A 27,269-nucleotide genomic window follows, 5' to 3' on the forward strand; every position below is an offset into this window, starting at 1 on the left:
GCCTTTTCAAATCATAACCTCTTTTCTAAATTGGCCTTGGACATTGTGTTTGCAAGGACAATTAGTATAATTAAAAAAAAAAAAAAATCACAGCAAGCAACAAAGCCAACTACTGAAGGAAAGAAACATTTCTCAGACAGACCACATGAGAAATGGCTTTGTTGAGCCCCACTCTAAAAGCCAAGGGAAATTTCTGCTTGAATCACAAGGAACCACAGTAGAGGTGAGAAAGATGCTCCATCCATTTTAGCAGCTCATATATATTTTGAAGTAAAAGTAGTGTTTGCATTTTCTTGCACATTTGACTACATGGAGTAGGAGGGGAAGACCAGACTTAGAAGTTCTGGATTTGAGACTTGGTGTTGCTAAGAGCTGCCTAAAAAGAACCAGGCACTTCCCCTCACGTGGGCTTAAGATTTTCATTTTTGAAATGGGGGATGAGGGTAGAAAGACTGGGAGCCAATTTTCTTTCTTTCTCCCTCCCCTTCCCTCCCCTCCCCTCTCCTCTCTTCTCTTCTCCTCTCCTTTCTTTCTTTTTTGAGATGGAATCTCGCTTTGTTGGCCAGGCTGGAGTACAGTGGTGTGATCTTGGCTTACTGCAATCTCTGCCTCCTGAGTTCAAGGGATTCTCCTGCCTCAGCCTCCCAAGTAGCTGGGATTACAGGCACGCACCACCACACTCAGCTAATTTTTGTATTTTTAGTAGAGACGGGGTTTCACCATGTTGGCCAGGTTGGTCTTGAATTCCTGACCTCAGGTGATCTGCCCGCCTTGGCCTCCCAAAGTGTTGGAATTACAGGCGTGACCCACCATGCCTGGCCAGTAGAGTCAATTTTTTAAAGATTCTTTTCAGCTTCAAGACTCCATTAATCAATGAAATAAGATGGAATTATGATTTTAGCTGGTATAAAAGAAAACAGATTCACCTGAATCCAGTATAGTTAATACTCTGCTCATTAAGTTTTGTTAAGAATAGAGGAAGAACGGATGAGAACATGACGTTTGAGAACAGAGTGATGGTGAACTTAAGTGGAAAACTGCCATTTAGAAGAAAAGAAGATCAGAATAAAAACCTAGCTAGAAAAAATGGGGCATAGGATTTGAAAAGACAAGTCTGATATTTGAAGTGGTCGGCGCTCAGGATCAGTTTTCGTGCAAAAGCATTAGGTCAAGAAGTGAAATGGTAGATTTGTGAGCAACAAGGCTGAAACAGAGGCCACAACATGGAAGAAGATCCATTGTCTAGCTGGGAGGGATTTGAGGTCAAGCACACATTCTGAGCTTCTCTAGATAAGCCTATCTACACAGTATCTAACCAAACACTACACAGTGTGTTCACAAAGAATACATGTGCATGAGATGTAGAACACAACCATCTTGTGATGTTAATGACACACTTGTTTTATATTCAAACAGGGAGCCCAAACTGTTTCCTGTGTTCTGTTCCATGACAGGTAGACATGAACTTACAACGAGATGCTATTTATTAACCATACCAAAGAAAAAAAATAGGCCAAACTTAGAGACATTGTAAACAAGAATTTGCTGACGCTATTTTTAAAAACAAAATGAAATCAGATAAGCCAGCTTGGAAAATAGAGAGGAAAGTAAATATATCTCTCCAAAGAACATCAATATTTGCTAAATTATGGAATAATTAGTTTTTTAGGCAGCAATGAAATACTACCTACAAAAATGATTCACTGCATTAAAACTGGCAGTCCAGTTGAGGTCTTGTAAGAGTTATACAGGAAGCCAAGTTTATTGGGAGGAACCTGAGAACAGCTCAGTTCTCCAGATGAGAGAATACAGGCTAACATCACTTGTGAATTTGGAATGAATCTGCTACTAGGAATGGCAAGAATATAAAAGATGGGAAAAAAGCAATTGGGAAGAAAAGAAAAATAATGCTTGTTTCTAAGAATGCTGCTGCTTTGGTTTATGAACTAGTCTATTTGTTTTGGCTCCAACTAAAGAATGTTTCTGCATATTTTACAATGTAGTTTATAGACATCAAAGGAACAATCTCCCCTTTCATCATTATTTACACACAAAAATAATGCAATTTGTGGTACATGTAAGATGTTACTTCTTAAAAAGCTCTCGAGTCTAATTTATTAATTGCTTGAGATTTAAAGTTAAACAAGGGTGAGATGCAAATCATCTGTTACTCTGAAATATTTTACCACCAAATCCTGTTTTATTAATGAGAAGTTGAACAGCCATATGAATATTTATTTAGGTGGTTAGAGGGCTTTATGAAGAATCCTACAGCAAGTGACAGACACATAAAAGCTGAAGGGTTCTGCTTCTCTTGAAAAAATGGGGTTGTTCTTTTTTTTTAATTCCACTTTTTCCTCTGTGTTTCCAACATTAAAGCATTCCTGTAACCCACCAACTATCCCGGCCTTCTTGCTCCAAATCTTTTGCTTTTGCTCCTACTACTGCTGCTATTATAGCAATAGCCTCCCATTGACAACTCGGGAAATAACAGCTTGGTCTTTTTGGATGGCAGGACTGCATCACATTAATTTTTGCCAATTACATGCAGTTGAAAAACATGATACATGTGTACTACTAGGTTTATTTTGCTTAATTTATTGATTTTGGTTCAGTTCCTTAGAAACTGTATAATTTACCATGCTATATTATAGATTTCCTGATGCAATAGCAACAAGTCCCTTAAAAATAACTCTATATAAATGTAAAACAGAATGAGCTAGAAATGTCTTTAAATTGTTCCACGATTTATAAGGCACAGTTATGCAGAATCCCAGTTATGATAACACAACTGTTTATTCATAACTTCACCTTTCTCTCAGTAGCATATAACTACTATTGGAAAATATACACATATATATGCATACATTCTTTTTCTAGAAATGTTTAAACACACGTACAACATACACATACATCCTCCTTTCTTTTAAAAAAATTATACATGTCTCAACCTATACATGTAAATATAGGATCAGGTACAATAGTGTCTGAAAGACTTCTGAAGTCAGGTGTTAAAAGTTCTACAGCAAAGAAGATGATCTGAAATGAAGTCCACCAACAGGTTGGCTCTTAGCCCAGTCCTGCCCTGGGGGCAATTCTCCCCAGTTCAGTCTAGTCCCTTCCTCTCTTCCACTGAATGGCCTCTCCTGCTGCCCCCAAGGCTGCCCGCTCCCCTCTAGCAGACACCTTCAAGCTCTATTCCTCAGGTTCCTAAATGATTTCCTCGACCTCTTCTCCCTCCCCGCTCCAAATACCACCTCCTAGTCCTTCAAGTGAGATGATCTCATCTAATTGTTAGGAAGAGTCTCTGATTAAACAGTTTCACATTAGAGTGTGAATTACTTCAAGTGGTTTAATATGTTAATACATCAAGGCTGTCTGAATCTTAAAAGAGGAGTTCCTTAAACTGAAGGCTTAGATATTTAACTAATCCAAGAACTAACATTTTGTGGGGGTGAGGATTTGGGGTCCCTACTTCTTTTAATACCAAGGTTGGTGTTGATGTGTTTAAAGCTGCCTTGAAAACAAGCAATAATAGGTATAAAATACATTAATATATTTAGTAACCAGGGATTATACGTATATATATTTTTTGAGATAGAGTCTCACTCTGTCACCCAGGCTGGAGTGCAGTGGCACGATCTCAACTCACTGCAACCTCCACCTCCTGGGTTCAAGTGATTCTCCTGTCTCAGCCTCCTGAGTAGCTGAGATTACTGGTGCGCACCACCGCGCCTGGCTAATCTTTTGTATCTTGTAGAAATGGGGTTTCACCATGTTGGCCAGGTTGGTCTGGAACTCCTGACCTCAAGTGATCCATTCGCCTGGGCCTCCCAAAGTGCTGGGATTACAGGTGTGAGACACTGTATTAGTCTGTTTTCATGCTGTTGGTAAAGATATACTCAAGACAGGGAAGAAAAAGAGGTTTAATTGGACTTACAGTTCCACATGGCTGGGGAGGCCTCAGAAGCATGGTGGTGGCAAGAGAAAATCAGAAGGATGAAAAAGCGGAAACCCCTGATAAATCCATTAGATCTCGTGAGACTTACTCACTACCACTAGAACAGTATGGGGGAAACTGTCCCCATGAGTCAAATTATCTCCCACTGGGTCCCTCCCACAACACGTGGGGATTATGGGAGTACATGATGAGATCTGGGTGGGGACACAGAGCCAAGCCGTATCAGCCACCATGCCGGGCCAGTATCCTGGGAATATATTCTTTAAATCAATGAAGGCTTTATGTTTGAGCCCTCAGTACTGTGGGTGTTATGCAGAAACCAAAAGTGTGAGACATGAAATAATAATTATTGGCTGGGCATGGTGGCTCACTCCTGTAATCCCAGCACTTTGGGAGGCCGAGGTGGCTAGATCACAAGGTCAGGAGTTTGAGACCAGCCAGGCCAACATGGTGAAACCCTGTCTTTACTAAAAATACAAAAAATAGCTGGGCATGGTAGTGGGTGCCTGTAATCCAAGCTACTTGGGAGGCTGAGGCAGGAGAATCGTTTGAACCCAGGAGGCAGAGATTGCAGTGAGCTGAGATCACACCATTGCACTCCAGCATAGGTGGCAGGGCAAGACTCCATCTCAAAATAAAAAAGAAAAGAATAATTAAGGATTAATAACAGGACCTCATGAAAGTGTAAGGTTCCTGAGGACTGGGGCAGTCAGCAGAGCTTCACGGAGGACGGAGATAAGACCTTCAGATGCTAAAACTTGACAAGTCTGAGGGTTAAAGATGCTGCTGAGGAGGAAGGTGAACAGCATGAGAGAGGGCAGGCTGCGTGGCTAGCAAGGTGCTTGTGGATGGTGAGAACCAGCTTGATTGGAAGAGAATGTGTGTGTCAAGGAATACTGAGAAACCTGGACGGGCTCTGAAAGCTAAGCAGAAGAGTTTGATCATGATGTTATAAGCAACCCTCTAAATTCAATTTAGTCATATGATGTTGTAAGAAATTAAGACATCATCAAAAGATATAAAATAAAAAATGGAAAGTCCTGTTCCCCCGAAATAATCACTATTATCCATCTGGAGACCTACTCAGGACATCTTTTTATGTATATGACATGCTGCACTCTTTTCACTTATTACATATTAGCAACCTTGCCTCATTTGCAGAGAGATTTACTTCATTCTTTAAAAATGGCCTCATAATATTCCATTGTGTAGATGTGTCATAATTTGTTTTCCCCAGCTTTTTGCTCAAACAATCCTGCAAAGATATTGTATAGACTTGCAAGTATATCCAGAGATAGATTCCTGTTGGGGGAACTGCTGGCCCAAAGGTTATGTGCATTTGAATGTTGGTAGATATATGACCATGCTGCCCTCCACAGAGGCCACACTGACTTATACTCTCAGAAATGGGGCTCGAGCCTGCCGGTTTCCCTATATCTTCACCATTGACCACATTTTTGAAACGAAAACTTTACTGGTCAGATGGATGGCAGTCAGTCCCTTCAAAACTTTGGATTTCTGATTTACATTTATTTGATTATGAGTAACAATAAGCATATTTTTTTCATAAGTTTGCTGGACATTGATGTTCTGTCTGTGAATTCTGCATTCATGTTCTTTGCTCTTTTTGTCCACTGGGTTGTTAAGTTTTCTTATTGATTTCCAAACCCTCTTTGTAAGACAAGGACATCACAGTGATTTAAGATTTCTTTGGCAGAGTTCTTCACACTGGACTGAAGCTGAGAGCCTTTTGGCAGGGATATCGGCTGAGAGGAGGCTGTTTTAAATCAATCACAAGTTGAGAAGGGCTCTGAATAGGGTCATATCAGAGGAATAAGAAATACATTCAAGGACTCTGGCAATAGACTTGAGATAAACTGGGATGAAGGAAAGGAAGGACAAAGATGAACTCAAAGTTTCTAATAGGAAACAAAAAGACTGGGGATAACCCCGATAGACTGGAAAGAAGGGCCAATCTGGAAGGGAAGATCACAACTCAATGTTGTAGATGGTGACTCTGAAATAGTAGTGCATCTTCAAAAGAAGAGGATTTACAGGCAGTGCAAGATATAGGACCCAACTAGGAATCAGGCCAGGGCTTCTGGGAATCATCTCTATAGAAGTGACAGCTGACATCACAGAGGAGATGATCTTAGTGTGGAAAAGAAAAGGAGAAGCAAAGCCCAGGATATAGACTCGAGGAACACCCACTGGGAGGAAGAGAGACCAGCAGGAGAGAGACAAGTAAAAGAAGTATCATATAAGCTAAGATAAGCTAAGGGTTGGCAAACTACAGCCAGCAGGCCAAATCTAGCATTTACCTTAGTTTTGTCAATAAAGTTTTATTGGAACATAGCCATGCACATCTGTTGACATACTGTCTATGGCTGCTTTCAGGCCACAATGCTAAAAGCTAAGTAGCTGCAACTGGGACTATATGACTGCAAAGCCTAACATTTTTACTATTTGGCCCTTTACAGAATAAGCTTGACAACCCCTGTTCTAGAAGGAACACTGTTGGTCAATCAATACAGTCAAACGCTGCACAGAGCTACAGGATGATGATAAGTAGAAACACACTGTGGAATTTGGAGAAGAGGTGATAGGTTACTCTGTAAACTTTCTATATTAAGGTGGGATTACAAAAGGGATTTTTAAGAGAGTAGATGGAAGAGTTGAATCATATACACATCAGAAAAAGAACAAGAGGTTGGCTGGTAGTTAGGAAGGGTTGCAAGAGAAACAATGCCATACAGTCTATCCACTTGTCTAGAGACCATACTCTGCTTGTTGAGCTTAGCCGTGACCACAGGGCCTGGAGCTGTGAGTCAATTTCATCAAGGACGTGGGAGAAAGAGAACTGTTGTACCAGTGGTACTTGAGTAAATGTATTCAAGTACATTTCCTGCACCTTATGCCATTGTGGTATAATTGCCTATAGTACAGCTGTTACTATACTGTAACATTACTGTATCATTACCGCACATTAGGCAATTATCTAAATATATCTAAACATAGAAAAGATACAGTAAAAATACAGTATAAAAGATACAAAATGGTACACCTACATAGGGCACTTACCATAAATGGAGCTTGCGGGACTGGAAGTTGCATTTGTGAGTCAGTGAGTGAGTGGTGAGTGAATGTGAAGGCCTAGGACATTACTGTACACTACTGTCGACTTTAAAATACCCTACACTTAGGCTATGCTAAACTTATAAAACAACATTTTCTTTCTTCAATAATGAATTCACCTTAGCTTACTGGAACACTTTCACTTTATAAACTTAAAAAAAATATTTAAACATTTTGACTCTTTGGTAATAACACAGCTTAAAACAGAAACACACTGCGCAGCTATACAATACTTTTTCCTTTGTTAAAAATGTATTTTCATTTGACGAATAATAATTGTACCTATTCTATTTTTCTTTATATCCTTATTCCATAACCTTTTTTCTATTAATTCTTTTATTTTTACTTTGTAAACTTTTTGTTAAAAATAAGACAAAAACACACACATTAGGCTAGGCCTACAAAGGGTCAGGATCATTAAGAAGTTACTAGGCGGTAAGAATTTCTCATCATTTACTTCATTATAATCTTATGGGACTACCATCATCTATGTAGTCCATCTTGACTGATTTGTTGTTATGTGACATATGACTGCATATAATATGTGCATATACACCTATGTAGCATATATTAGGCTGGTGCAAAAGTATTGCAGTTTTCGCCATTACCACAATTACTTTTGCACCACCTAATAAATATTAAATTGATCATTCAGTAATTTTGGTTGCTGAGGCTTACATTTATATCATTCAATGATCATTATGTCCATTATACTGCCTTTGAACTATCTCTGATACAGTTTAGCATTATTAAAGATTAACAATGTCCCAGTCGTTTTTTGTTAAATTTGTAAAATTAAAAAACTAAATTATCCATATATATTCCAATAGTTTATTAACCAAAGTACTTCATTTTGGACCATGCAATACTACAATTAACCACCAGCCTGGGTAACATGGTGAAACCCTGTCTCTACTAAAAATGCAAAACCTAGCTGGGCGTGGTGACGCGCATCTGTAGTCCCAGCTACTAAGGCTGGGGTCTGAGGAGGGAGGATCGCTTGAGCCCAGGAGTTGGAGGCTGCAGAGAGCCAAGATGGTGCCGCTGCACTCCAGCCTGGGCCATATAGCGAGATCCTTTTTCAAACAAACAAACGAAAAAATCAATTAACCATATATAGTCGCCTAGTGACTTCCAAAGAGTACAATTTAGCCATTGGTGAAGAGGAATCTATTCTCACCTGTGTTCTTTTCATCACTCTCTCTACTCACACATTTGTGCATTCGCTCATCAAAACTTAATTGATTCCTTAACATACACAAGGCAGCGTTCCGGGGCTAAACATATCTCTCATAGCACTTGAAGGATTTTGTCCACTGAACAAAGAATCTTATTTGACTAGTTTTAAAATAAGATAAAAATTGCCAGAGAATAGAATCAGAGGGAAGGTATGGGGTAAAAAAAACCTCTGAGAGAGAACCGTTCATTTCTTCTCTGCTCATTCATTGCTATTGCTTCTCCTTGCTCTAGGAAGCAAGGTCATAATTCACGGCCACAGTGTATCCAAGCTTATCTTCCAGAGCATTCTTCCTGAAAAATGGCACTTATGCTTTATGCTACTATGACTGAATGGCTCTGTCTTCCTTTCTGAGTGAGTAGGCAAACCTTCTTAGGTGGGATGGAAAATACATTTCTATTCTTAGCATTATTAATTCTAATTCAGGAGGGCATAAAGAAAATGCCACTTTCCTTGTGCCCTTAGGACGTGCATACAGGGGAGACAAGAATTAAATAGTGAACAGGTCCCAAACAATGCTATTTGATGCTAGGCATTGAGATTTCTTTTTGTTTCTCAATGCTACTAAAACACCACAATGAGGTTTGTAATTTTATTCTTTGGGAATTGATTCCTGTAAGCTTTTAGCACAGTAAAAATTGCCCAATCTTATGAAATATTCTACACCCCCCACCCCCTGCCCCCAACCAAGCCCTTCTGGTAACACAGACCAGATTGCTAGATGTCCTACTGGCAGCTGACCTTTTCTTGTGAACTCCAGTCAGTAGCCAAGGGAGAGAAGCATCAATGCTGTAAAATCTCTTTTCTATGCCTGCAAGCAAAAATTTTACAACATTTCTCCTTGATATGAAATCTCTGCTTGGACATCTGGCTTCACAGTGAGAAACTTTCAATACACTAGCTTCAAAGAAAGGACTTAGCCCTGGTGGTGCAGTGATGCCAGAAGAATGTTCCACAGTCTCTTTAAAGAACTATTTCTAACGTTTCCCCAAATGAACTTCTGTGAGCTCAGTGGATGGTGCTAACTCACATTTAGATAACTTGGCTTTGGCATACAGCCTTTTGTGGGCATTGCCCCTAGAGTATACAAATTATGTTCTTAGATAATACAGGCATACCTCGGAGATACCGCAAGTTCAGTTCCTGACCACTGCAATAAAGTGTATACCATGATAAAGAGAGTCTCACATATTTTTTTGTTTCCCAATAGCATATAAAAGTCATGTTTACACCACACTATAGTCTATTAAGTGTGCAATAGCATTATGTCTAAAAGAAAAATGTATATACCTTAATTAAAACTTTCTTATTGCTAAGACATGTTAACAATCATCTGAGCCCCCAGAAGGTCCTAATCTTTTTATTAGTGGAGGGTCTTGCTTTTGATGCTGATGGCTGCTGACTAATAAGGGTGGTAGTTGCTGAAGGCTGGGATGGCTGTGGCAATTTCTTAAACAGATAAAAATAAAGTTCACTGCACCAACTGACTTCTTTCACGGAAGATTTCTCTGTAGCATGCGATGCTGTTTGATTTAACCACAGTAGAATTTCTTTGAAAATGGGAGTCTATCTTCTTAAATCCTGCCACTGCTTTATCAACTAAGTTGATATAATATTCTAAATCCTATGTTGTCATTTCAACAATGTTCACAGCATCTTCCCCAGGAGTAGATTCCATCTCAAGAAAACATTGTCTTTGCTCATCCATAAGAAGCAACTCTTCATTCAAGTGTGGTCATGAGGTTGCAGCAATTCAGTCACATCTTTAGGCTCCATTTCCAATTCTAGTTCTCTCCCTTTCCTACCACATCTGCAGTTACTTCCTCAAAGTCATTCGTGAGAGTTGGAATCAACTTCTTCCAAACTCTTGTTAATGTTGAGATTTTGACCTCCTCCCATGAATCAATAATGTTCTTAATGGTTCCAAAATGGTGAACCCTTTTCAGAAAGTTTTCAATTTACTTCGCCCAGATCCATTAGAGTAACTACCATCTATGGCAGCTATAGTCTTATGAAATGTATTTTTGACATAACAAGACTTGAAAGTTGAAATGACTCCTGGATTCATGAGCTGGAGAATGGATGCTGTGTCAGCAGGCAAGAAAAAACATTCCTCTCCTTGTACATCTCCATCAGAGCTTTTGGGTGACCAGGTGCATGGTTAATCAGCAGTCATTGTTTTTAAAGGAATCTTTCTTTTCTGAGCAGGAGGTCTCAATAGCACACTTAAAATATTCAGTAAACCATGCTGTAAACCAAGTTGCAGTGCAGGCTTTCTTGTTCCACTGAAAAAGCACAGGCAGATTAGATTTAGCATCATTCTTTAGGGTCCTAGGATTTTTGGAATGGTTAATGAGCACTGACCTTAGTCACCAGCTGCGCTTGCCTCGAACAAGAGAGTTAGCCTGTCCTTTGTAGTTTTAAAGCTTCTCTAGCCATAAAAGTCCTAGATGGCATGTTCTTCCAATAGAAGGCTGTTTCATCTACATAGAAAATCTGTCATTTAGTGTGGTCACCTTCATCAAGGACCTAGCTAGATCTTCTGGGTAACTTGCTGTAGCTTCTACTTCAGCACTTGCTGCATCACCTTGCATTTTTATGTTATGGAGATAGCTTCTTTCCTGAAACCTTATGAACAAACCTCTGCTAGCTTCAGACTTTTCTTTCTGCAGCTTCCTCACCTCTCTCAGCCTTCACGGAATTGAAGAAATTTATGACCTTGCTCTGAATTAGACTTTGGCTTAAGGAAAGGTTGTGGCTAGTTTCATCTTCTACTAGACTACTAAAATTTTCTCCATATCACCACAAAGCTGCTTTACTTTCTGCCATTCATGTGTTCACTGGAGTAGCACTTTTAATTTCCTTCAAGAACTTTTCCTTTGCATTCACAATGTGGCTGTTCGATACAAGAGGCGTAGCTTTGGGCCTGTCTCGGCTTTCAACAAGCCTTCCTCACTGAACTTAGTAATTTCTAGCTTTTGATTTTAAGTTAGAGATGTGTGACTCTTCTTTTCACTTGAACACTTAGAGGCCACTGTAGAATTATTGACTGACCTATGTCAATATTGTTGTGCCTCAGGGAAGAGGGGGGCCCGAGGAGATGGAGAGAGATGGGAGAATGGCCAGGAAGTGGAGCAGTTAGGACACACGCAACATTTACTGTTTGTTGTCTCCCATGGGTGCAGTTCGTGGCGCCCTAAAACAATGACGATAGTAACATCGAAGATCACTGATAACAGATCAATCGCCATAACAGTTATAATAATGAAAAGGTCTGAAATATTGCGAGAATTACCAAAATGTGACACAGAGACACAAAGTGGGCACACGCTGTTGGAAAAATGGTGCCAATCGACTTGACACAGGGTTGCCACAAACCTTGAATTGTACAAAACACAGTATCTGTGAGGTGCAATAAAATGAAGTGTGATAAAATGAGGTGTGTCTGTATATACAAGGCATGCGGTATTTTTTTTTAAATCTGCATAAATTAGGCAAAATATATGATGGTTACCACAAGATCTGAGTTCTCTCCCCATATCTGCTATACCATTACAGAATATTTATGAGCTTGCTGCCACTAAAAATAAAATGACATGAGAATAAAGGGACACTATTTGTTATCAGAACCTTTTATGATTCATGAGGGAACATCTTTCATTTATTCTGTGTATTTCTAGCACTTCCATTGAAACAAACATTGCACTAAAGCTTGCTCTCAAAAACCTCATAGTCTAGTTGGTGAGAAATAGAATTAATCTACATACAGGTCCACAATGTTCTGTCCGCAATCCTGAAATCCAAAAATCCTCTGGAAAACACAAATTCTTTTGGAAAGTCTGAGTTAACTTCTTCGGGAACAAAACCTGACTGATGTTGGGTGGGACTTACAATCTCGACTTGTCTCTTTCACTGCGGACACCCACACGTTTCACGGTTCCTGTATGTGTCCAGTAGACTGTGCGGTCCCAGGACCCACTGCAGATACAGCACAAGCACCACCTTCCTAGAACCTGCAGATTCGGACTGGGTGAGGGATTGTGGATCAGCACCGTAATACAGCAAACACTTTGTTAGAGGAATGGACGGGGCTGGCATGAGTTTCTCACTCTGATGCTTCGCAGAAAAGATGACCTTTAAGTCAAAGGGAAAGGCCACTTTACACAGAGCTCAGGGGCATTTCCCATGGGGCATGGGATCGTAGAGAACACGGCATCTATGCTGAGCACTGGCAGCTGACGAGGGGGAGTGGAGGGTGATGTCTAGACAAGTGGTTCTCCACGTGTTGGGTTTCAGGACTCCAGTCCACTCTTACAAACTGACAACCTCAAAGAGGTTTTGTATATGTGCATTACATCCACTGAATTTATCATATTACATATTAAAACTAAGAAATATTAAAACATTTTATTCATTAAAATAGTAATAAATCCATTATGTGTAAACATAAATACAATATTTTAATAGAAAAATCACTATTTTTCCAAAGCAAAAAAAAAAAAATTAGTGAGACAACTAGCTATGTTTCATTTTTTGCAAATCTTTTCAACGTCTGATTTGATAGAAGGCAGCTGGATTCTCAAATATGCTTCTGCATTCAATCTCTTGCAAGATGCTACTTCGACTGAAGAACAGGAAGAAAATCTAGTCTCACATAGATAAGTTAGAAAAGGGAGGAGTATTTTAGTAGCCTTTTTAGAAGACTGTGGATAGTTTTGTTACTATGCTAAAATTTGACAAGTGGTAGCTTCTAAAAAGTTAGTTGCAATGTGGAATCTGAAACTCTCTCAGTGAACTTTTCATACTATTACCTCAACATCCATTGATCTCTTTTGTATTTTCAATGGATCTTTTACTCAGGCATGGTTTTGTGACATCAGGTGTTTGTCATTTGGAAAACATGGTTCTGTGAGTTATACAAATCTTCCAAATGTTGATACGCTTCACTCTCTTCCTTCCCCTTTCTTCCCATACACATCGCTCATAATATCACCGATCTCATCAGAAAAGTCTGTAAGTATTGTGAGGCTGTCAGGCTCACAGTGGTGGTATTCGTTTTCCAAAATTCTAATTTCTGCTTGAAAGCTCAAATTTTATCATTAGCAACAATATAGTCAGTTGTTATCCTTGAAATGTCAGGCTTGTTTCATTTCATTCATTTTCAAGAAAACATCTGCCAAATACTCAAGTGTGAATATGCATACGTTGCCTGTCAGTCTTTCTTTCAGAGTGACTAGAGTTCAGCTCATACTCATACAGACACAGAACTGCTTTTCCCTAAGACAGTCATTCTACTTTATGCAGCAGAAGTACTTCATGTGTACTTGCTATTAATATTAAAAGAGATGTGTCCTCGAGGTTTGAGATTTAACAAAATCAACACAGATGCTCTTCAACTAAGATGGTATTAAGTCTCAATAAACCCAATGTAAGTCGAAAATATCGTTAAGTTGAAAATGCACTTAATACCCTGATTAACCTATCATAAAGCTGAGAAATTGTAAGTTGAGCCACTGTAAATCAGGGACCATCTGTACATTTTATTGCTTTGTTGTTTTATTTTTTTTTTAACCATAAGTACATGGTAGTGAAGAAAATAATGACTAGTCATATGGTTTCATGTTAAGGCCTTGTTTTGTGTGAAGGCACCATTGCTTCTATATCGTCTGTGCAAGTATCAATATAGTAAAAAAGGAAAGTGATGTCTTTGTGTTATTATGAAAATAGTTTTGACCTTGTGGGGCCATTGTAAAGGTCTCAGGGACTCATCGGAGTCTGCAGAGAATACCTTAAGAGCTGCTGGTTTAGATCATAACATGCTTTTGTCTTTTTTTTTTTTCTTTTTGAGATGGAGTCCTGCTCTGTCGCCCAGGCTAGAGTGAAATGGTGTAGTCTCAGCTCACTCCAACCTCTGCCTCCTGGGCTCAAGTGATTCTCCTGCCTCAGCCTCTCGAGTAGCTGGGATTACAGGTGCCCGCTGCCACGCCTGGCTAATTTTTGTATATTTATTAGAGACGGGGTTTCACCATGTTGGCCAGGCTGGTCTTGAACTCCTGACCTTGTGATCTGCCCGCCTCGGCCTCCCAAAGTGCTGGGATTACAGGCATGAGCCACTGTGCCCAGCCTAGATCATAAAGTGTTTTATATGCCATATTGACAAGTATAGGTTTTATCCTATAGGCAATGGAAAGCCATTGATGAATTTTAAGAAAAAACAACATGCCCATATTTGTGTTTTAGAAAAGTTACCTTATCTATAGTGTGAGGCATAGACTTGAGAGGGCCAAGTTATTGGCAGTGATTCTAGATAAGGGTGATTGTGCTACGCAAGGTCAAAGATGATGATGATCTGACCTAGAAGGTAGGATCTAGTGACTGGGGAGTGGGGTATGAGTTTGGAGATATTTAGGAGTTTTCTCTAGGGACTGACCTGTGAGAGGTAAGGGAAGGAAAGAATTCATTCAGAGAGATTTCTAAGAATCTGACTTCAGTGAGTAGGTAGATGATGGTGGTACTTTAATTCAGATAATCAATACAAGAAGAAGAGCAGGCTAGGGCTGGGAGAAGAGCAAGAGGAAGATAAATTCAGTTTATGACAGGTCTAGATTATGCAGTCTATGGTCCATCCAAATGGAAATGTCCAGTAGTAGTCAGAAATGTGAATTGAGGGCTCAGGAGAAAAGTTTGAATGGTGATGAAAATTCAAAATTCATTTGTCTGGAAGTTAACGTGAAGGGATGAGATTGTCCAGGGACAATCCAATACATATAGATAAAACAAAATAGGCCCTAACTAACACCATTATTTCAGTGCAAAAAAGAAAAGATGGGAATAAGAATGGGAAAGAGGGGTTCCGAAAGGTAGATGCCCCAGGAAAGTGCTGCCATAGAGCTAAGAAAGTTTTTAGAGGCTAGTCCGTGCAGATTAAATCATTGTTCACAGGTGTTCATGGTCTTCTAACTAGAGTCAGTATATAATTTTCCTGCCTCATTGATGTGGACAGAAATGAGGCTGAGGATGCAGGGCTTTCTTTCAATCCATCCTCTTGCACTTCTGTAATTTACCATGAACAGGATATCCCAGACAACTACTAGTCCAAGCCGACTGTACAAACGCGTAGAGCTGGCCTGAATCTGATCTAAAGCCTGGAGTCAAACCCAGTCAGTCAATGCATATTCTGAATCTGAGCCACAACAGCGACCTGCAGACATGTTGCAAAAATAAAAAATAAATGTGAGTGAAAGTCACCGAGTCTCCAAAAGTGTTTGTTAGGCAGCATTATTGTGGTAATATCTGAGCAGCAGAAGATCCTTGTTAAATGTCATAAAGAAGTCAAATAGGCTTCTCAGATTAGATAGTAGATTTAATGTCCCTCTCCCAACACCAAATAAAATGAGTCAAGAAGAGTAAAAGCCAGCAAAAATACACCAACAGAACAATATTGGGTGATAAGGTAGACATCATACAAAAAACCATCAAAAATCTGGGGTCAAGGAAAGAAACGTAATTCTGGAGCACAGTGAAGAGTTGCACAGGGGCTTAACTTCAAAATTTGCCATGCCCCTAGGATCATTATTTTGTTTGAGTCAAAATTCTGAGAATTCTCAATACTATCACCAAATTTGGAGGAAGGAAATGGCATGGCAGCCTCATCTTTTTCCTCTTCTGGCTGAGAGTAGGGGAGATGGATGTGGCAGAAAAACAGATAAACATCAGGGCTGGCCACCTCAGAGGAAAGGACTTCAGGGATATACACAAAATTGGGATCATTAAAAACTCAAAGGAAAAGAAGATGCCGCTCCCATGTCGGCAGTGTGAACCCTGAAACACACTTAACATAGTCTCAAAGCGAGAACAGTCAGTTCAGCCAGATGCATGCTGGTTTGTGCGCCAGCTCTGCCTTCCCCTTCCCTCAGGTCAGAGAACACACAGAGACACTACAAGTCAGTTTCACTTACAAGGAGAACCACTATGCTTCATTTGCTATTTGAATACTGAACATGTAGACATATCTCAGTCACTTACTGAATTTATCCTGGTTAATCTACTACACTTACACGAGAAAGAAAGACTTCTTCAGGAATGCCTCAGAAAATGCAAATCACTTCCATGGAGGAGCACTCTGTCTATGTCTGCTGGTCTGCAGACAGAAAAGTCTGCGGGTCATGTCTGCTGGTCTCTCTAGCCCAGGCTTCTCACAGCAATCTTAAATGCTCGATGAGCCGTGTTTACACATGGGAAGAAAATGTGAACAGGAACACTGCACCCATGTAACATGCCATTCAATCATACAGGTTAGCCAGCAGACATTCTTAAACATGAAAAAACTCAGGGAAGACAGCACCATCCAGTCAATTAAGAAACAAATCAAAGTAAAAACTGTGGGAATGGAGACACTATGGTAAAAGGCCTCGTATAAGCACTGCATAGATGGAAATATAGCATGAGAATTAAACTATAGGATACGGTTTAAAAATTGTGAATATCATAAACCCTGACAGTGTGAAAATACTACTACTATCCAAGGTAGGAGGTGGCAGGGAAGGGTTCTCTCCTCATACGGGAGAAACTATGAGGGTGCAAATGTACATGTTTTTCAGCCGAAATCAACATGTTCTGTCCAAAACTTCAACAATTCCTCTGTTTTACTCTAGTTTCTTTCATCTGTTGAATTAAAGTAAAATTAAAGATTTTTCTAAAACAACAACAAAAAATCTGTAGTATTCATTTCAAAAGCCTACTCAGCTTTCTGTTCTTTTCGCCTTATACATAGTAGGATATTGGAAATAATGTTTACCTTAATTCTATGATGGTTATTTCTGGGTGATAGGATTTGGGGTGACTTTAAAAACTGTTACTTTTTTATTCTTGCATTTTAAATTATTTATAAATGAGCATATGACATTTCTACTTCTTCGAAAACAAGAGAATAGATTTTCTTTATAAAAAAAGATGGATGCAAATATGCCACGATGTTAATTAATGTTGATTATGGGTAGTAGGAATATAGATATTTTCCTCTTTGTACTATTTTGTATAGTTGAGGAATAAATGGGAGATAAAAACTGGACCTTTAGTATCGACTACTGTGGTAGATTTAAGATGGCCTCACAATCTATGCCATTCCTCCCAGAGAGAGAATGGCCACTGTTTCTCCTCTCCTTGATTCTGGGCTGGCCCTATGATCTATCTTGATCAATAGAATATGGTGGAAGTGAGTTTGTGAATCTTCCCAGGGCAGGGTTTAATGGAAATGCAGGTTCTGCTTTTACCCCTTTTAATTCTCTTTGACATCAGCTACTAAGTGAAAAGTCTGATTAATCTATTAGCGAGAAAGGCCATATGGCATGGGCCTGAAACCAGCTCAGACATTCCAACCCCAGCCAAGCTTTCTGCTGAATGTAACCTCGTGAAGCACCCCAGCCAATGCCATACATTGAGCTGATGAACCACCCAGCTGATCCCTGCCCAAATTTCTGATCCAAAGAATTATGGGCAGATAGCTATTGCTCTAAGCCACCGAGTTTTGGGGTATGCACTGGTGATAACTCTTTTGAAAGGTGTGACTTTGAATGTAAGGAGTGAGGTAAGGCAGTAAATAAGTGATAAAGTTTTTTTGCTGTTGATTTTTAAAAGATAGTGTGTTACAGCATAAAAGATCTATTCTTGGCCAGATGTGGTGGCTCATGCCTGTAATCGCAGCACTTTGGGAGGCTGAGGCAGGTGGATCACCTGAAGTCAGGAGTTCGAGACCAGCCTGGCCAACATGGTGAAACCCTGTTGCTACTAAAAATACGAAAATTAGCTGGGCATGGTGGTGGGTGCCTGTAATCTCAGCTACTCGGGAGGCTGAGGCAGGAGAATTGCTTGAACCTGGGAGGTGGAAGTTGCAGTGAGCTGAGATCATGCCACTGCACTTCAACCTGGGCAACAGAGCAAGACTCCATCTCAAAAAATAAAATAAAATAAAATAAAATAAAATAAAATATCTATTCTTATGAATTTCATTCATTTGTGTAACTCTTTTTACACTAAAGGAATTCCGTTTTGTAAAAGATCTTACTTCATCTGTTGTTTCTTGGACAGTGAGGATCATGCCTGCTGTTAGTCTCACCTACAAGTATTCCCACAATGTTCAATGGATTTCTTCAGGCTGGTAGCTTTTCCCTTTTTACCAATTTTTATTGCTTCTCATTGCAAAAGTGCTGCTATAGTTTAAATATAGACAAAACTAAAAAAATCTTAAATTCTGCCACTTAGAGGTATCCACTAGTAAAATTTTGATATAACTGTAGTCTTTTTTTCTCTTGAGTCATACTTTTGTTTTGCAAAAATGAGCTCATATCTATATGTTTTGGAATGTGCATTTTCATTGAAAAATATCTTGTGAACATTTTCAATATGCTTAAATATGCTCTCCAACATCATTTCGTATAGTGCACAGTTTTCAGTGTATTTGCTATAGTTAAAAATATAGAAAGGATATAGAGAATGCTGGTGTTGCAGGTACCTGTCACATAAAAGGAGCTTAATAAATAATTACTGACTGAAAGGATGAAAGCCAGAACAAGCATTTTTTGATTAGCTAAAGTTTAGTACGATTATTAATTGCCACCTTTGGGCAAATTCTGAAAATGGGTCAAAGACTAGGTATGTCTCTCAGGCAATTTAATAATGATAGGTATTGCCAAATTATCCTTCAGAAACGTTTTATCAAGTTATATTGCACCTGACTGGTGACCCTTTAAGTGGATTTTAGTATACCTCAAATTTTCTCTAGAATTAGTTTAATGATTTATCTGCAGAAATATTATTATAAGCTCTGACAGAATGAGTACTAGGTTTACTCTCTGTCTCCATTCTCGATCACCAGCTTGAAAGAGCTCAGTTCATCATCAACCCAGAAGTGGAGTGAAGTATGTTTCACAATTAGCATGCACACTACTTTTATGTCTCTATTGAATATATCTGCAGACAAATGTATTTGGTCCCAGAAAATCAAGCCTCGTAGTGGCTGTGCCTCTTTCTGAGTAATCTACTCATGTACCTAAATCTATGTATACAAAACACTTAAATATAATCAGAATGTCCAAATCAAACAACTGCTGCAAAAATGTTATATCATTCATGAAGAGAGAAAAACAGAATGACAATATCTAGGTTCATTTTGGCACTTGGTCATTTGAGTCATTTTCATGGACAGAATGTAGTACACTGGGGTATGGTATAATAGTAGTTGAGGCTCTCAAGTAAGACAGATTGTGGCTTGAAACTGTCTCTGCCAATTGTTCAGCAGGATGATCTTGGGCTATTTAACCTCATAGTCTCAGTCTCCCCATTTGTAATATGGGGATAACAGAAATACCTTCCTCATGAAGATTACTATAAGGCTTAAATGAGATAATGGAACATGAGATGAATGAAAATGGCAGAGCGTGAAACATAGTACATGTTGAGTAAATATCAGCTATTTTTCGCAGTACTTTTTGTGATATAGCCTTAAAAAAGGAGCCAAGGCAATGAGCGCTAATGAATCAATGACTTTAGCAACTTTAATGTAGATTAGTAAAAAAGAAATGTCATTTACTTTATGTATAATCTGAGTGAGTGAATCAAAACTTAGATATATCTTACCTACATTGTAATTTTAATTTTTTATTTTCAGGTAACATATGGTACATATGGTTTCTATATATATTATAAAACTGAAAGAATTAATTAAATTATTATTAAATAATTTAAAAATTAATTATTAAATAATTTAAAAATTAAATAATTAAAACTGTAAGAATTAGTTTAAAATGAGCAACTGTACTAATTATAATTCTTTCAAGATTTTTTAAATCATCAAGAAACTACCAGAACTATGTTGTCAGGAGTACATTAATATTTTCCATTTTTGCTTATATTGAGATTTGATTGTTCATTTAAAATTTGGATATTACCTACCACTTGGTATTTGGACATAAAGTGAAAAAGAAATCCACTTAATATGGAAATTTTATAGAACTAAAACAATTTAAACAAAATATGCAACGCAATTTATGTGAAGCAAGATCTGTTACACAGATCAATGGGGGCACTTCTTGTATGTTTGTAATTGAAAAAAAAACTTGAAAGATGTTTTTAAACCACCAGAATATGAAAAAAAAAAAAATCTTTTTTTTTTTTTTTTGGTCTCCATAACACAGGTAGGGGAAATAAGCTTGCAGGTGGAAATATATAGGAAAAATGTCATTAACAAAAAAATAAGTCCTCACTAGTAAAGTGAGGAGGCCGGATGTAAAGGCCTTGAAGGTTTTGTCCATCTGTTAAGGCTTTTTATTCTGTCTAGTGTTGTCTCAGCTTAAAGGGAATACATAAAAAGCAACTGACATTAACACTAACTCTTCCCAACGTTACTCAGATTGCCTGCAATAGGCTATAGAAAAAGAAGATGCAGAGGTCAGGCAGGAAAGGGCAGCTATAAAACCCAAATTTTTCTTCTATCGTTCTTTGCTTTGTATGATGACTCTACACTCTTTGAGTATTGTTATGTCAAACTAAAGTCGCTGAAAAATAATCTTTTGCTGGGAATTCTTTAAAATTTTTTTGCTCTCTTTTAAGCCTTATTTATAAAGGTTTCCAGATGCTTATCCTCACAGATTAAATCCAGTATGATGTAGACACTTACAATAATATTCACTGCTATGAAGCCAAGAAAAAACTACTTGGAGATCTAACTGCCTATCACCGAAAGAATCGGGGTCCAGGGAATTTTCTGTTGCTATTAAGGGTGTGATTCTCTGAAGTCATTTGGAAACAACCTAGTTTCTCAGCAAAAACACATCTTTCCTGTACTGTGTCGAAGCACATCAAATGGCTGGCATTCCAAGCTTCGAACAGGTTATTTCTCATTATGCGAATACATAATGAAAGGATGTGGGCAAAGAACAGAATGCAAATTGGAAGCTGACTTCCGACTCTAACAGCCGGCAGTGCTAGGCTCAAACAGTCATTCTAATTTCAAGAGACAGTTCCAAAGTGGTTCTCAAGAGAAAGGACAGGGTATTTTTAAAATATTTGTTCAATGTGAATGGACTGGGCTTGCCAAAAATGACTTTTTATGCTGGCATGCGATCTCTTAGAGGGAAGTCAGCCTGAGTCACTGGATACATCAAAGGTAGAGTCCAGTGAATGGAATTACTGCAGGCTGTGTGAACAAGCCAGATACCCGCATTCATCTGCCCACTGCTGGGATTTCAGCCCTCCTTTTAATTACATTAAAGCAGCTGGTACCACTGGTTACTGAAGTCTTCAGATTACCTTGATTGCTTGGTCATTATCTCTAATCAGCTGCTTCTTCTCATCTTCAAACTTTTGTCTAACATCCTGGAGCCGCCTTTCTGCAGCAAGCTGCTGCTGGCTGTTCTCCTCTTTCAGAGAGGAAATGGTTGTCTGAAGTTCTGCTATGATCTAAAATGAAAACAGCATGCTATCACTTCAAATTCTTCTGGGAGAGGCATCTATTTATATGTATTGATGCTTAACAAAAGAATGGATTTGACAAAACTCTATTCCACAAATTAAACATTTTCAATTAACATATCACACACTATAATGCATGAAATTCCATACAATAAAAGACTTTAATAAAACTGTGAATGGTGAACAACTGCTGAACCAAATATACTTGGAAGACGTTTCCACTCTAACATTCCACAATATTTACTCATCAGAAGAAAGAACATCTGTGATCTCAAAAATATGAAAAGTGTCAGATTTTATTTTACTGAGAAACATACTTATTAGAATGAGAAAAGCTATTCTGCTTTTCATAATGCTTTGAACTGTAATAACCAAAGAAAATAATGAACAGAGTTTATTCTTCAGTCACCTAATTCTAGACAGTAATTTCTGGGAATTCACTAACGTTTGTGTATTGTGTTTAACACTTTACATTCTTATGTCATATACTACTGTGAGACAAGTATTATTATTGCCTATCTTTTATTTTTTTAATTTTAATTTTAATTTTTGAGATGGAGTTTCATTCTTGTTGCCCAGGCTGGAGTGCAATGGCGCGATCACAGTTCACTGCAACCTCCGCTTCCGGGGTTCAAGTGATTCTCCTGCTTTAGCCTCCCGAGTAGCTGGGATTACAGGTGTCCGCCACCACGCCCAGCTAATTTTTTGTATTTTTAGTAGAGATGGGGTTTCATCATGTTAGGCAGGCTGGTCTCGAACTCCTGACCTTCAGGTGATCCATCCACCTCGGCCTCCCAAAGTGCAGGGATTACAGGCGTGAGCCTGTACTGCGCCTGGACTGCCTATCTTTTATAAATGAGGACACAGAGGCACAGAAAGAGGACAAATATCTTACATTGTTGAAAATGACATCCAACTAAAGAGACAGGCAGGATTTGAACCATGCAGTCAGACCCATCACTGCACTAACTGGGTCCTTTAGCCTGCCAACTTTATTGTTTCTTTCTTTCTTTCTTTCTTCTTTTTTTTTTTGAGATGGAGTCTCACTCTGTAACCTAGGCTGGAGTACAGTGGTGCGATCTCAGCTCAATGTAACCACCTCCTGGGTTCACACCATTCTCCTGCCTCAGCCTCCTGAGTAGCTGAGACTACACGCCACCACGCCCAGCTAATTTTTGTATTTTTAGTAGAGATGGGTTTTGCCATATTAGCCAGCCTGGTCTCGAACTCCTGACCTTGTGATCCGCCCACCTCAGCCTCCCAAAGTGCTGGGATTACACGTGTGAGCCACCATGCTTGGCCACTCCCTTATGTTTCCTTAAAACAAGGTTTTGGTATTGTAGGGAAGTTTATACTTCCAAATAGGTTGTTTTCTTCCTAACTCATGGATACCTATTTTGGTTTACATGGTGCCATTTTCATTCACTCCTGTAGTATTCCCTACATTTAAGAATCTGTTCTCTCCCAGACAGGGTTCTTCCAACTTCTCAAATTAACCATCTGATGAGAAACTTTTATATTGAATCAGCCTTCTGAGAGCACTGTCCTTCCTTTGGTTTGGATGTATCCATTTCCTTGCAAATTCAATAGTGATGACTTTTTAAAAGCAGGAAATAGTAATTTCTTCTAATAAAAGAAACAACATTAGGCCCGCATTAGAATATAATTCTTTTGGTCCTAAGCAGGGGGGAGGGCAGTTGGTGAGAAACACTGGACAAGTTATCTTTCTTGCAGCTCAGTTTTTCCAACTACAAAAGGAGATTACAGCATTATAAGGCAATGAACAGAAACTGTCTGGAGTCCCCCAGAAGCCAAATGCTATAGAAATACTAATTGTTACTACTGACATAAATAGTAGCATCTTGACAATAAAATATAGAGTATTTATGCTTTGAGAAGTGAGCAAATTCACTGTACCAAAGTTTGACACTTAGAATTTGTCAATAATCAAATATTTAGCCAATTGTGAAATGACAAAATATATAATAGCAATGTCAATATTATTACATGCAAACTTGAGCCTTCTGCTATGAGTGGAAACATTCATTTACTGAGAATGAAGATGTTTTTCATACATTTTCTGAATTTTGATTAAATATTGTTTTCATTCTGGCATCAATTCAATTAATTCTCATAGCACTTCCGTGAAACAGGAAAGGTTAAATTCTCATAGTAAATGTCAAAAATTGATGCGCAGAACAGTCAACTCACAGTCACAGAGCCAGAGGAGCCAGGGATAAAAACGAGTCAGATTTCCTTGGCCTACTATGAAATTTAAGATTGATCTTTTATGAGAACATGGGACCAAATGGTAACAAACAACTTACTATTTCAATGTTTTAAGCTGAGTAAACTATAACTTTGTAGAAGTGGGTTTAATTCTGGAGAGAGAAGAAGGGCAAGAGAGAGAATGAGAGAGACAGGGTGTGTGTGTGTGTTTAGTTCTGTGCAGTGTGACACATGTATAGATTCATATATCCACAACCGCAGTCATGCGATATATTTTTAAAGTACAAAGTATTTTTTTCTTAAAACAATACTGAGATTGAGACTAGCTTGTAACTGACCAAAGAATAAAGATAAAAATATACTGGGATACTTCAAACAGTCAAAGGCCATGGAACAGGGATATTTCTCATTTTCAGAACATTTAGGACAAAATAATTCAGGTTTTGAGGTGGGCGGATCACCTGAGCCCAGGAGTTCGAGACCAGCCTGGCCAACATGGCGAAACCCTGTCTCTACTAAAAATACAAAAAATTAGCCAGGCGTGGTGGCACACGCTGGAATCCCAGCTACTTGGGAGGCTGAGGCTGGAGAATCACTTGAACCTGGGAGGCGGAGGCTGCCGTGAGCCAAGATTGCGCCATTTCACTCCAGCCTGGGCAAAAAGGGTGAAACTCCATCTCAAAAAAAAAAAAAAGAAAGAAAGAAAGAAAGAAAAAAATGCAGGTTTTGGAAGGGACTACAAGTGAAGTCCGGGATGTTCTAAGAAGGACATGCTTGCTTTTGTGTGGAAAATAAAACCTTATATTCTTTGGGGGAACAAGGAGAGTTTCCTTTGGGGGAAATAATGAGATTATTTTTGGAAAGCTATTTTTAAAACTCAGGAAGGCGACATAAGGGGGAGAATGTTAAAACACTTCAGGTGAAACAACTTGGCTAGATAAATAGATAAATTATTTGGTTGAATAGACTCACAGGTGATACGGATATGGAACAGTAACTAAAATAAGGATAATTTAAAAAACAAGATTTAATACTTTAAGATTGAGAAATAATCAAAATAATCAGATTAACATGCTTCAGGTAAGGAACAAAACTCTAATGGTTGTAGACCTAGAGTATAAGAAAATGGACTACTTTCTCCTAAGCTCAGTGTATATAATAACTGGCACCCAGTTTAAGTAGTAGAACTATAATCGGTGTAAGTAATAAAAAACCATCACCTGGCAAATTGTATTCAGTTAACCTACCCTTCTTGTAGAATAATAATGCTAAAAAAAGGTTCTAAGAAAAATGAAAGCTAATCTATACATCATAATGAAAACCCTCCAGTTTTGATTGAATCATAATTAAAAACCATAAACAAAATGCTACCACTCAACTAAATGTTTATACTGTATTAGTTTCAACGAAAGAAGTGGATTAGATAATTTTCATATGGATATTAAAAATTAGTATTTTCAGAAACAAAGGGAGAGCTATTTTGAGCTGATGGCGTAAGCACCCGAACTCATGAAAGTCATAATAGTTAATAATAGTTAACAATAATTGTTAAGCAATTAATGCTTTGCAAAAATGTTACTCGTCTTAAAAAAAAAAAACCAACCAAACAGGATCCTAAATAGGGGTTAGGATTTCATCTTCAACTCATTCTATTGTTTTTCAGATTGTAGTACAGTTTGAGAGTTTTACAAAACTCTTCTTTAAAACATGATACAGTAGAGAAGACATGCCACTTAAGAAGCCATGCTTAGGAAGGTTAGGTGAACACGGAAGCTTCTCATAAAATAAGTGGATGCCCCGTGCATTCTGGGTTGGCCCCCAGGAGGCTGGCACAGAGATGGGCACAGGGGTCATGTGGAATAGTCCCAGCTACTAATACGCCTCAGGTGTTAGGCAGTGTGGGGCAGCGGTAGGAGACACTCGTCCCTTGGCAGCTGGCAAGCTCAACTAGCATTCAAACTTCAGTCCTGCCCATGTTTCTAACTGTGGACATTCTGGCAAAATGGCAGTATCTCTCCTTGAAAAATGGCCACTAGATGACTGGGCTGAGTGAGGAAAACTGTATTAATATTGAAGAGACAAGGTAAATATCTAATCACTTATTATTCCAGTGTTTTAAGAGGAGTAAACTCCAGCATTCATCACGACCGCAGTGTTTGCATCATCTGCATTCTTTTATTAAGATTAAAAAATATGTGATTCTGATGGAAATGATATTTGGGGGCATGCCCAGAGATGATGCAAACACTGCAGTGGTGGCGAGGGTGAGTGCTGCAGATCTCAGAACGGGCACAGTCCTCAGGTGTGCCAAGGGTTCAATGTACATGCTCTATTAGGTCCTAAAGGCTTGATAAAATTGTGAAAAGTAAGCAGCTTCCTCTAAAGGAGGAAAATCTTTAAAATATTTTCCAAATTTAATCTTATGCTCTCTGAGGTACCAACACATTCATTACTAATGCATTCATTTTCTTTTTTTCAGAGAGGGATTTTTGAAAATCCAACAGAGTTAAGCAACTTTGGTTTTAGTGTTCTCATCAGCTTAATGAGATATGAGTTAGAGATTCCAACAAACTATCACTTAAATATGGAGAGATCCAATCCACAGTCTTGTTTTATAATGCTCATTTTTAAATAATCTGACATGCTTCTCTGAACTGACTGGCACTGTAGACTAATGCTTCTCAAATGCCAGTTCACAGATATAAATATTTAGAAGTTGGCAAACAAAATATTATCAATGTAAGGTTATCATCCTAACTTTTATGAAAAGGATGGACTATCTTTTATTATATTACACCCTTTCTAAGATTTTTTTGGTGTTGCGCTGTCCCTTGATTAATGAAATGATGGTAATAGTGTATGATAGTTGTTACTAGTTGGTTTTTCCTTCTCCACCTTCCAGTTAGCAACCCTATGCCTCTCCAAGCTTTTCAGGGAGATTTTATCAATTTGTGAACACCCAAAAACATGGTGTCTGAAGCAATAATCTGTTCCACCTCCCAAACTTTTTTTCATTCTTCCCTCCCTCCTTTCCTCTTTCTCTATGGCAATTTTAGTGCTGATACTATAATAATTGACATTCATTAAGTGCTTTAGTGTGTACTAGGCACTATACTGAACACATTTTTGGCATTGTTTTACTTAATAGTTAAAACCATCCTATGAGGTTGGTACTGCTCCTCTATTTGACAAATGAGGAAACTGAATTCCAAAGAGGGCAGGTAACTTGCTCAAGGTCAT

At 38.5% G+C, this 27,269-nt stretch overlaps 1 protein-coding gene across 23 annotated transcripts in view; it reads right to left on the minus strand.

Moving 5' to 3' along the window:
- The window catches only part of CEP112 (centrosomal protein 112), a 535,678-nt gene that overhangs the window by 86,687 nt on the left and 421,722 nt on the right, over window positions 1-27,269 (minus strand). For 20 of the 23 annotated variants that reach the window (XM_077972556.1, XM_077972553.1, XM_077972559.1 and 17 more), the window contains one exon: window positions 21,639-21,788. The exons of the other annotated variants lie outside the window; for them this stretch is intronic. In XM_077972556.1, the coding sequence (XP_077828682.1) occupies window positions 21,639-21,788 (150 nt within the window). The remainder of the gene's footprint in view (window positions 1-21,638; window positions 21,789-27,269) is intronic. 23 annotated transcript variants of the gene reach the window in all.

Source organism: Macaca mulatta, chromosome 16, assembly GCF_049350105.2.
Source record: "Macaca mulatta isolate MMU2019108-1 chromosome 16, T2T-MMU8v2.0, whole genome shotgun sequence".
NCBI classification, from domain to species: Eukaryota; Metazoa; Chordata; class Mammalia; order Primates; family Cercopithecidae; genus Macaca; species Macaca mulatta.